The 12571-nt window shown below is 38.7% G+C and overlaps 1 protein-coding gene across 1 annotated transcript in view; it reads left to right on the forward strand.

Moving 5' to 3' along the window:
* The window catches only part of DLC1 (DLC1 Rho GTPase activating protein), a gene marked incomplete at both ends in the record, with an annotated part of 199855 nt that overhangs the window by 175330 nt on the left and 11954 nt on the right, over positions 1 to 12571 (forward strand). Inside the window, 3 exons of the mRNA XM_079534612.1 lie at positions 1011 to 1082; positions 4451 to 4532; positions 10473 to 10536. Coding sequence (XP_079390738.1) covers positions 1011 to 1082; positions 4451 to 4532; positions 10473 to 10536 — 218 coding nt within the window. The remainder of the gene's footprint in view (positions 1 to 1010; positions 1083 to 4450; positions 4533 to 10472; positions 10537 to 12571) is intronic.

The following is a 12571-nucleotide window of genomic DNA, read 5'->3' on the forward strand; positions in this document are numbered from 1 at the left end:
TGGCTCATCAGGAAGAGTGAATATAATCAAAGCCAGATGAACATAAAGAGTTTCTGATTGTTCGCTGTCTGCTAGATCTAAGCAGGGAACTAAATTCCCAGGAGCACTTTCTTGAATTTTTAGAACAGAATTAACCCAAGCACTTTCCTCAACATATGGCAGATACCCTAAATGCCCTGTATGTTTTCCTGGTTTGTGAGCTAATGAGATAATATTTTCTTTATTTATGTGTCTATTAGGTAACAAATTCATGTACAATTTGTTTGTAGCCTTATATAGCCTATATTCAGAATGTTTCTTTTGGTGTTATGTATGTGAATAGTTTCATTTTGAAGCATGCTGTTTTGGGAAGTGAGAGGGAAACTTTCACTGAATTTCCTATAATAGACCAAGGCACTCATAAATACCTTGAAGACCTCCAGTGAAACTGAGTTCTTGTTGAGCAGTAAATGCCTGCTGCAATACAGTGAGTCAGTTGTTCCTGGACTGCCAGTACTATCTATAGGATGTTAAAGCACAAGGCTCTATGAGGAATTTCTATCAAGACAGAATAATTACACCAAGAGGATCATAAGATTTGTGGAATAAAACCACATGTTCACTGTAATGCTGCTGTCTCTAGTGTTTACAAAACCTGTGCAGAATAATCTGTGATTCCTGTAGTTTTCATCTGTTCCTGTTTCTCTAATTGCTAAAATGATGACCTTTTGATAAATCAGAGGTGAATTCTGGAATATGTTTGGTATTGTGAAGAGAAGGAAGCTCATATAAGCAGACTTGAGTTTCAGTTCAAAGTTACTGAATGGTGAATGCATCTTTACGCTTACTTCATGACAGGAGCAACGAAAGTGCTAGGGAGGAGGTTTTTGCTCTGCAGATGACATGGTTTAGTGGGTGTGGTGACGATGGATTGATGGTTGGACTAGATTATCTTAATGGTCTTTTCCAACTTTAATGGCTCTGTGATTCTGTAACTAATGCGAGTGTGCTCTGTTTCTGTCCTCTTTCAGAAATTGAAGCCAAGGAAGCTTGTGACTGGCTGCGAGCTGCTGGCTTCCCTCAATATGCACAGCTTTATGAAGGTAGGAAGCTAGGCTTGCAGGGTAACTCTTTGTGGCACTGATATAGAGCAAGCATGTAGCTTTGTTTTGGGACAGTGTATTGTAATATCCATTACAGAAGGGTCATGTGTACGACTGAAATGCTAATCTGTAGAAATCTTAAAGACCAGGTTGCTTTCTGCTGCACTCCACGCACACAGGCATGCCAAAACTGGTGTGACTCTGAAACGCTCTTGGAGTTTTAAATTGAATGCTTCAAATTTCTGCTTTTATCTTCTCCTTATTATTATTGTTATTTACCATTTTTGCAAAGGTTTTTCTCAAGTAGAGCTCTCATGTCTTTATTCTCTCTCTGACGTGCTGACATGGTAGAAACTTGCAGATTTACCCAACTGTTTAACCTCTCCTGCTCTGATGCAGAATGACTTACAGAAGTCTGATTTAAAGAGGGACATCCTAAATATCCTTCTTAATGTGTATTATTGATCAGAGTTGTTTCCTTCCCTGCCCCATCCCATGAAATTGCTTGCATTGTTGCAGAACTGTTCTGCACTTTCTTATCCATCTCCATTTTATGAAGAAAATTCCAGCTTGTAAGAATGACCTTAGAAAGCCCATTATTCATAGCAGATATATAGCAGATAACTTGGAAATTACAGCAAAAGCTGAGCTGACCTTGAAAAATGATCTGGCTGAACTTTCATTTGCAGTTGTATTAGCAATATGAGATGATAATAGTACTTTCAAAAGCAGCGCGTACCAAAAATTTCCTTTGCTACTTCAGAAGTTAAATTTCCTTTTGTTACTACTCTTCCATTTATCTATCTATCTATCTATCTATCTATCTATCTATCTATCTATCTATTTATTTATTTATTGTTGGTGATACCAGGATTTTCTTGGGATGCAGACCTGAGATTTTAATTCCAATCTTTGTTAAAAGTGGGGACGGGACTCCAAGCTGAATATACGGTCTTGTGGGTTTCATGCTGTAATAAGCTGTAAATCTAAAAAATTACTAGCATTTGGAAAACATGACTTACCCATGGCTGCAGTTGTCAAATTTAGAGACTTCAAGCTTATATGCAGTTTCCAGTTGAGGATCAGTTTCTTGTCCAACATCAAAGGGACTGCAGAGAGTGAGATCGAGATGTGAAAGCAAGGCCAACAATACCCGTTGAAAGGATATGTGAAAACAATATGCCATTGTCCTTTGCAGGCCTCTTTGGTAGGAGCAACACCAACAAAAACAGCATCAGCAAAGTTAAGTGTAACAAAAAAAGGACTTGTGAAGACCATCAACTTCTAGTCCCCCCTCTATCTTTTGTTCTGCCATATATTTTCGTGTGGGCACACAAAGTTGTATGCAACTGCAGCAGTACCTTAGTCTTTGTATTATCGCATAGTCCTTGTATTATTGCATGTATTTAACACTGAGTGGTTTTGGTGGAAGGTATGGCTGTGCAAAGAATGCTGAATCAGGACCTAAATGACAGTCAGGAATCTGTGGAGGACAGTAAATAATATATATCTTCTTGTTGCTTCAGAGCTGTAGTAAATTTACAGCTTTCTGACAGCACTGTCTCCTCCCCCTCACTGTCCCAGTTATTTACCTAAATAATCTTGTAAGGAAAGGATAGTGTGGGCTCTAGAAGCTTGGCATTCTTTCTTTTTAGCCTCTATCTCATTAATGTAACAAGCACTTAAACTGCTTGATGTACAGCCAAGGAGATTCTGTTTTTCATTCCAGCGATTTGGTTTTTACTGATCTTTTTCCTATATTCTGAGATACTAGTACTTAGATGGAGGTTGCTCCAAAAGCAATGCCTCCTCTTTATTTCCATGGAAACTACAACACATACAAAGAGCACAGTAACACTGTTTCACAGAGCATGTTCTCAGCTAGAAAACTATTTCTCAACATTATCACCACCATTAACTGCATTTTCACCAGTGATGAATGAGAGCCTGCACACCACACTTCTCAAAATCTGCACCAGTGGAAGCAACCCACTGTGACAGCATTACTTCTAGGAAAACATTTCCCATACAGTCCATCTTTCGTCGACCTGAACAAATGGAAGTCAGAAGGTGCCAAATCTGGACTATGTGGTGGATGTGGTAGGACACTCCAGCCAAGATTAGCAGTGTGCTCCGCAATCTTCAGACTGTTATTGGATTTGGTGTTATTGTGTTGCAAGAGAAAGACTGTTTTCTTTCTTCTCCAGCATAATATTGGAAGTTTGAGCCTTCAGCTTAGTCAGCATCACATTGTAGTGGTGAGAGTTGATAGTTCCTCCAGGTTCCAGAAAATTCAGAAGAATCACCCCTTTCCTATCCCAAAAGACAGTACATATTGCTTTACCTGCTGAGGGCTGCATCTTAAATATATTTTTTTAATAGGAAATTCACAATACCACTCTATGGACTGCTATTTTGGCTGTGGCTCATAATAGTGATGCCACATCTCATCACCCATAATAATACAATCCAGGAAACTGTCACTCTCAACCTCTTTTTGGTTCTACAGGCCCTGACAAGCTTGCATATGTTCTCTTTCTGTTCCTGTTTGAGCCATCTGGACCTGGCTCCTGTGTGACCCTGTGGAACGCATCTGACACAAACTTTGCAATATTTCAGTGTTGCTACCGTCATTCCCAGTGCACTGAAGATGTTATTTAGCTCTGCATATGCATGACCATCCAGAACATGGCTTGTCGTTCATGTCGCTGTTGCCACTGCTGAAACACACCACCCACCACCTCACTCAGCTTGCATCCACTGGTTGATCTCATAAGTGTTCAACAAGTGTTGATGAACATTGGTGCAAATTTTTTTTCCAGGGAGGAATTCAGTGGTACATCTCTGCTTCATATGCACTTCCATGTCAGATGCAATTTTGTCACTGTCCCTTTGCTGCCACCTGCCATATGGCAACAAAATGTAATGGAATATTAGCCAGAACAGTCAGCCTCTACTGCCATACAACCTCTACATACCATCCACCTCTGATGTTATGGGCCAAGATAACAAAATAGGAGGCATTACTTTTGGAGCATCACTTGTATATTTATTTTAAATGAATCTAGCCTGAACTAGTTTCAGCTTCTGGTATCAGATAGGGAGCTCATGTTTGCCTCCTTTCTTTTCCTGTTGTTTCATCTTTGCTTTGCTCATTTTTTCCTTCTGTAATTATCAGCTTTCAGTTATCAAAGCTGCACATAAAAGTTAGTATATGGACAGTGAATGTCTCTGGCATTTGAGCTGATTTTTCTTTATCTGAGAATCAATCGCATCTTGGTTAGCTCATCTGGAGGCAGCTGGTGGGCTTGAAATACCACTAGAAAAAAAGAGATTTTGTGGTTCTTCATCTGTCTCTATTCCTACAGATCTCCTCTTTCCGATTGACATTGCTCTTGTCAAGCGAGAGCATGACTTCCTGGACAGAGATGCCATTGAGGCCCTATGCAGGTAAGTGGAAAGAAATCACACTGCATCTTGAAACTAAACTCTTCCTGTATAACAGGAAGAGGTATAATCTGGAAAACGCATAACCACAAATATTTATTATTGGCACAGCCATTTTTTGTTATCAAATATCTGTATGCATTTTTAGTTGAAATAGTATATTGGGCTAAGAAATGCTTGGGGATCTTGTTTAAAACCAAGTGGGGAGAAATATGGCAGGAGTATTTGTGATAAGAGTCTTTGTACCTATTTCATAGGTGTATCTTTTACTGTTATTCTTTACTTGCTCTTATTATTCTCAAGTTAGCAAGCCGGTGGGAAGCAGAACTGTGCAGGCAACAGCCATCTGTGAGTGCAGCTATTGCATTGCTTCTGGCAGCTTTCCAAATTGTCTTCAGAATGAATACTTTTTGATTCTGCATGCATGATGGCCACAGCTCTAAATGTCAGTAACTCTAATGAATTACAAAACCCTTTTAAGAAAGGGTTTCATTTATAGTGTTCTTTTGCCATCAGTGCCATACTTAGAAGGGGAAGAGAAACTGGAGTTTTGAAGTTGCTCAGAAATATCTGCAGGATTTTCCAACTGAGAAAACAGATTTGTCCAGTCATCGGGAAGGGAAAAATTTCACTAATGTTAAATTCACACTGTGGATGCAGGGGAAGGCACCAAATTTATCAAAATTAAAATGTGATACATCAGTCTGTTTATTTGTATGCTCTGAAACTTTCGAAATGATTGAACAGAAAGTACAGCAATGTGAATAAATGCTGTTTCCCAGAAGCATGGTCTTCCCTTGCCAGGAAAACAAAATATAGTCAAGCCAGCATATTTTGGATCTACAGTTCTCCTGCAAGAATACTTTTAAACCTGGACTTATTTATTTAGATGGAAAGGAAAAGGCAGCAGGTTGTTTCTCACTGTTAAAAGTAAGAATGTATCTTCTTTATCTCTTTGAGACTTGCTGCAAATGTAAGCGATAAAAGCAATTGCCACTTTTTCCGAATTTAGAGACCAGCAGAAGTTCACTGTCTTATGAATGAAATCTTATTTTTTGAGCCAGAATGATGTGACTAAACATATATCTTGTGAAACTAGGCAGTCTTTCACAAATCTGCTACTTGTAAAGTAGTCTGTTTGCTTCCATCTTCAAACTGTTTTCTGTATAATGGGCATAAGAGACTACAGGTGTTTCTGCAGCTTGAGCCTGATTTTAAAGGCTGAGCTACATCATTCTGAAGCCTCTGAAGCCACAGTTATCTCTTACAAAATAGCTTTAAAACTGAAACTTTCAAATCCCAATTTAAAATAAAACAGAAGTAATTCAGTTAAACATATTGGACAACTGAATTTGACCCTTTGTAATGTGTGTTAGACAAAAGCAGTACATTATCACAGCATTTCTACCTTTAGATTTTGGGGTTTTTTTTGTGTGTGTCTGTGTGTTGTTCTTTTTTTTCTTTTCTTTTTTTTTTTTTTTTTTTTTTGACATCTCCCTGCTTAATTTTGTAAAGCATGGAGAGGGTACATCATTTGGAATGCTGTTTCTTCCTCAAACCCAGTTTTATTTTGACTCATGCCATGGTCGGTGTATAAAAAGTAAAGGATCTTACTCAGTAAAGAATTCAGACTTGTTTTATAGCCATAAGCCATCGTTGTTTCTTTACTGAAAATCAGAGTAGTTCTGGAATTATTTGCATTTTCAGCACAGAGATAAATAAATGCTGTATACTTTTTAAGCTTGAAGCATTTTAAATTATAGTTTACATCTAAACTGTACTGTCAATTGCTGTTTAATAACCTTATTAATTTAAGCATGAAAAATAATATAACTTCAATAACAGTTTTCCTAATATTTTGTAAAATTCCTTTATAAATGGGAAAGGTTTCAATAGCCACACTCCATTAATGATTTTCTTGAAAATCTCTAAGTGAAAAGTGAGTTGAGATTTGAATTTCAGAGATAGTATATGGTACTTCATGAAATGTAGGGTTAAAAACCTAGGAGTCATGATTCTGCTTTAATTTGCTAGGTTGCTTTATGTAGTGATTGTGCTGCTGGCCGTGGTTTTATAAGACTCTAAGATTAATGATCAGGAATTTATCTTCAGAGGGTAACTGCCCACATAATGCACTCATGAAACTAAGCACTGAAACGCGCTTGTCCTAAAGGCTGTGGTTGCTAAGCACGAATTACATAGCAAGCTGTGATGAAAATCCTATTTAATCTCCTTACACGTAACCAGAAAACTGCCACACTATCTGCGCAAGAGGTTTTGTAAATCTTTTACCACCCCGATTTCTCATCCAAGAAATTGATTGCAATGGATTAAAGTGAACAGCATTTGCTGCTTGTGCAGTCTGATTGGTGGAGAGCTGGCATCTACTGCAGGTTATAACATGCAGATGAGCTCTGGGAACAAGGTATGGACTGTCCAATGAAGCTCCTGTGTCATCAGTTAGCTGCAGGTATAATGGAGCTGGAATTTGCCCTGCAATGAGGAACAAAGTATTTAAATCTATTAAGAAAATATTTTAAACTGAAGCTTACAGTTAGATCGTACATTTATTGAGATGGAAAATTCTAGTTTAAAATGCTTGTATCTCCTACAGTGTGTTGCTTTCACTTTTCTTGACTTTGTGGGATGAGAATTTTCTCCTTTTGAGAAAAGCAGAATGAAGTGGCAGTGATTAGGGCTGATGTAGAACTAACTGGTATTTAGATTAACAAAGACTTTGTATCATGAGGCCGTATTTTAATGTATAAGTTAGCTGAAGTTAGTCATGCAAGTTGACGTTTTTGATAGTGTGTGCCTGATTTGGGATGCCTTTCTTAAAAGAAGTTCAAGCTAAGCTAGTTTGGCTATTTTTGATAGGATGACTGGGAAGAGTAGATTGCGTGTATCATTTCCTAGAGAAGCTCCAATACCTTGTGTTTTGGGGCCAGCCAGTACAAGGACTGGGACTGAAAGGCAGATACTGTTACAATGGTCTTGGTTAGGAAGAAGGGCTTTACAAAGCAAAGGTGAAGGAGGCTGCAAGCCCAGGTAAGGGTTCTGAATTCTGTTGGATGAGAAGGGACCAGGTAGATACGGAGCTGTCTCCTGTAGTGAAGTCTCTCTGGAAATGAAGTCCTGCAGAGAAAAGGCTGACCCAAAGGCAATTACCTAAAGAATGGGAAAGAATATTATCTTGTCATCCAGAGAGACAGAAGTTGGGGGTAGGAGGCCTTGTAGTGATTGAGGTTGAGATAGCAAGATGGTGTAACTGGCTGCAGCCACTGTCTGCATCAGTCCTGCTCTGTCCCGCTGTCTCCACAGAGTCCATATGAAGATGCCACTGAGATAGATTAGGGCAAAATAAGATGGATCTAAAGAATGAAACATGACCTGTTGCCTGTCAATGAAGAAGTGATAAGATTTATACCCAGGAGTGGACTTAGTGAGAGAGAGTGTCCAGAGTCAGAAGAGAAAAAATTGAGGTTCATTATCCAGCAACAATTTGATGAGAAAATCTGCAGAAAATGAATGTGTGCTCTTATGGGCGTAAGAAGTATTTCAGTATGCACAGTGAATGTTAATAGAAGTTATAGATAACTCTCATCCAGACAAAGCCTGGACCTTGCCTGCTCAGTGGCTTGTTGCCAGTAGCAGACATGCTAGAACTGGATGATCTTTGAGGTCCCTTCCAATTCTGTGATTCTGATTCTGTGGTTCTGTGATTCCGGCTAAAGTAGTTTGTGGGATGTATATAACGAAACTCACAGACCTGAGGCAATCACTGCAGATCATTTAGGTTTTAAAAGGGAAAGTGTTTTTGTGATAAAATCATGTCAGGTGTGTAACAGAGCCTTTGTTTGCCTCAACTGCTTTTGTGTTTAACTCTGCTCACTGGGGGTTACCTTATCTTGCCCCCATAGTCATTTTTGTGAGGTGTGCACTGGGGTATTTTATATATTTTTTTAAATACTCCTCTGGAAACGGAGATCTATCCTCTTTTTTTTTAATTATTTATTTATTTATTTATTTATTTATTTTAACCTATTTCAGGATTTTAATTTGAGTAGGAGAGAAATCTGTGGATGTAATCTTTGTGAAATCGAAGATAGTCTTTATCAGCTATTAGACAGGCTAGAATTAGATAAAGCCTGATGTGTGGATTCAGTAGTAGTCTCTTCCCACCGAAGGCAATGGTTGTCACACTGTGAAATTTGTAAATTATTACACAGTATAGGACTGAAACCAACTTAGTACTCCCTGGCATTGAGGTCCTGGAGTTTGGAAAGAAAACAATTATAAAGCAAGAGAAGAGAAACAAAATCCATGCGCACGTGTAGGTGGGACAGGCATCCATACCATAAACACAACTGCTGTAAGGTCACATACCCACTCCACAGTGGGAAGAGCTGTGCCTGCTGGGTTAGGTCAGAGCGAAGATGGAAATTGAGAGATCTGGACAACTTTCCTAATCTGCCACTGGCCTAGCATCTGACCCGTGGCAATTCTTCCTGTTTCTCTTCTTTTCTGCTGTGTTGTGGCTGGGTCTAATTATAGATCAAACTGTCCTTTTTTACCCCATGACTGCAGCAAAAGCACCAGTAGGAGCTTTTCCATTTTCTTTGATGGCCTCAGGATCAAGCCCTGTGTAAATACCATCTGCAACCAATCCTGCGCATAAAAGGGGAGAGGAAAGAGGAAACTAGTAATCCTTCCTGTGCACACATTTTCTAGATTCAAGTTACAAGTTTCAGGAATCTGAAAAGACTCATCTGAAGCAACAAGACAAGTCAGCATTTTAAATTTTTTTTTTCAAATTTTGCAAAGCTTCCAATAAAGGTTCTTCTTTACATTTTGCTGGAAGGAATTAGGTGTAAATTCTACCACTTCCTTCAGAATGAAGCAGGCTTTTTAAAGCTCAGCCTTACCCCTGTTGAAGTGGCATGAATGAGGCAGTTCTGCTCCTCTGCCTCCCTTCTTCACATGCTATTATGGGTGAAATTCAACCCACTGAGGAGTGAAAGATGAGTTTGCAGCTCTCCTAATTCATGGTGCAGCTTTGCAAGCAGAGGCTTACCATGAGGGAGGCAGGAGGAGGGCAAGGAGGACGTGATGCCTCTCACGACTGCCAAGCCACACTGGTGTTCTGGGGGACTGGATAAGAAAGAGAGCTTATTTTGTTTGGGGGATGTTGGATTGTTAGCTCAACAGAGAATAAAGGGATGCTATGTACATTCATGCAGCACTTTAAGATGTGCATGCAGACTGCTCACAGGGAGGGTGGTTAACTCTTGCTGCTGCAGCAGTTTATTTTTGTTGATTTAATTTTAGACTTAGAGTAAAATATTCTTACATATAAAATAAACTTTCAGTTTAGGAAAGAAAAGTCAGGTACAAAGCTTTTTAAAAACTGTGGTCCCAGGACTATAGTGAAAATAATTACACACTTCTCACAATCAAAATGGACCCCTGGTAAGTGGAAAATTAAGTTTTCCTGTGTGGGCTTTCAGTGCAATTTTAAAATGACACACTGTTTCACATAGTCACGTATGTGCAGGGTCAGTAAGAAGCCTTTTCCTGTATTTGCAGTCTGTCGAGATTGATTGTTTCAGGGTTTGAATCTTTCATATTTACATAAATGTAATTATTACAATTCATCAGTCACAGTGCACTTCGAAGTACTCTAAGTTTCTGTTTAATTCCATTGACTTTGATTGAGGTAATAGTGACAAATAGTCATCAGTTCCTCCCTCCCTCTGAAGTTAGAATACAGCCAAATGTAATGGGTTAATGGTTAAGTATAATTAGGGCTCTAAGTGAAATCCTGCTGTTGGCTATTTGTATGCAAAGCAGTTTAGGGATAGCCTTCACAAAAGCTTTTGAACTGCAATAGCTTGTGCCAAAACTCTGGAGTTTTCTCTTAATATGGTTTCCTTTGCTTTGCAGGCGCTTGAATACTTTAAACAAATGTGCAGTGATGAAGCTAGAAATCAGTCCTCACAGGAAAAGGGTAAGTACCTTTGACATTTTCTGTTACATTATTGTGTATTAATAAAACTTAATTTTTTTTAAAAAACAACAACAAAAGCTAGAGGATTGTTTAGCTGTAGTGTAGAATGATAACTGAGTAGAACCTGCCAATAACACGTTGTCAAAACTCTGCTTACATTTCATTTTGTGTTGTTACTTAGTGAGAACTGAAGGGCTTGGCCACAGATAAAGGTCTAGCTAGCTCTTCCATGAGATGCTGTTCTCACTCTGTAAAGCACTGGGCTTCTCTGCCTGCCAGCAAGGCTGTGTTGTAGCTTATTACCAGGCAGGATTGTGGAGTAGGCATGATGGATGGGATCCTGATCAGCCACAATGAGCTGGCCTGAATGTTAGAACATCGTCCTTGATGTAATCTTCACAGTTCTGGTTCTTTGCCATCACATTGGAATTGTATTCTTTTCTTACAGACAGAATCAGTTTGACTGTGCTTGGGCTGCACAGAATTATAGCTCAGAATTAAAGCAATTTTTTTACAAAATGCATTGAATACCTATTTTAGAAGTTTGCACATCTCCAGGGAGTTTAGCAGGAGTTTAAAGGGTTTCGTGGATCTTCATGATCCTTTGGAGCATGAGAAAGAAGGGAGCACCTCCTGTAACTTGAGCAAGTCAGTGCTGACAGAAAGCTGAGTTGCCAGATTTTGTTAGTAAGGTACCACTTGAGAGCTGTCTTAAAACTGTGTGTTCCTAGGATGAATCAGTAGTTGATACCATTCCCTGGGATATTCAGACTGCAGATAAAGATGACTAAACTAAGGCTATACAATGCTGCCCTGCCCTTAACAAGAATGCATACAAATGCTCTGGGATTGTTTACCAGGAATTAATCCCCTCTTTCCCTATCTGTGGTATGCTGGAAACAGCACCCAAGCTCCAGAAGATAACACTCTGAGGCAGCATATATAGGAACTCCTCAAAAGAAGGGGTAGGCCACTGGCTTGCTCTTCATAACCACCAGAAGAATTCTTCTTTCTGAATGTCGTTAACTATGGAATGATCAGTATTGCTGTTAGAGGTCAGACCAGACCTGATTCAGGTCCAGACCCCAGATCTTCCGGAGTCTGAGTGCTCCTGATTTTCATTCACCTCTTGTGTTCTGGCAGATGGTCTTAGATTCTCTTCCCTCTTGTTGCTTTCATTAAAACTTTTTAAAACTAAGGGAAAAATTGTGTCAACAAAAATACATGATTCCTTATGTTTGCACTGGCCTCTTTGAAAATTATGATTGCTTTACTGTTCCTTTTTTCCAGCCAAACCACATTCACCATCAAACCATCATAATTATACACTAGGATTTCTAATGATTTTAACTCCTGTCAAATAAATACGATTCTGTGATTCTGTTTGTATCTAAATAATTATCCATTGACTGTTTTTGGTGACATTTTTCCTCTTGAAAACTTTAAATAAGCAATCCAGTCTTCTTTGGTTTTTGTCTTGAGTCATGGACAGAAACACTGGTTGTAGTACTTGGGAAGCAAAGAGAATGACACTTCTCTGTTTCCTTATGTTTTTGGTTATAAAGAAATAAAAATGGTGTTTCACTTACTTTCCTGAGCTGATGAAATGTGCAATGAAAGGAAATAAATAATAATAAAAAAAAAACAACAGGAGAGAATCAGGAGCTGAAGTATTCAGAAGTAAAATACTAGAAATATGAATAATTTACTTGTTTGTCAGACTATAAATGTTTACATTCCTGATACACAAATAGTTACAGTTTGGGCCATGCTTGAATATTTGTTTTTAAATTAAAACAGTCTAAACAAATGATGTGAAGCTTCAGCAGTCGTGGAGCTGTGTGGCAATTAGTTGTGCCTACTCTTTACACCAAAGGTTATTTTGTGGTTTCATGGTGTCACATTAAAATATCTCACATTGGTTTTATTCTCCTGACTGCATGCAACTTAAAATTTTCCAGGCACTTGGAAGACCAAATATGTCAATCCCAGGATCACTCCCTTTCAGGATTTAGATGAAAAGATTGAGGCATAA

This window comes from Tetrao urogallus (genome assembly GCF_951394365.1).
Source record: "Tetrao urogallus genome assembly, chromosome: 4".
Classification (NCBI taxonomy): domain Eukaryota; kingdom Metazoa; phylum Chordata; class Aves; order Galliformes; family Phasianidae; genus Tetrao; species Tetrao urogallus.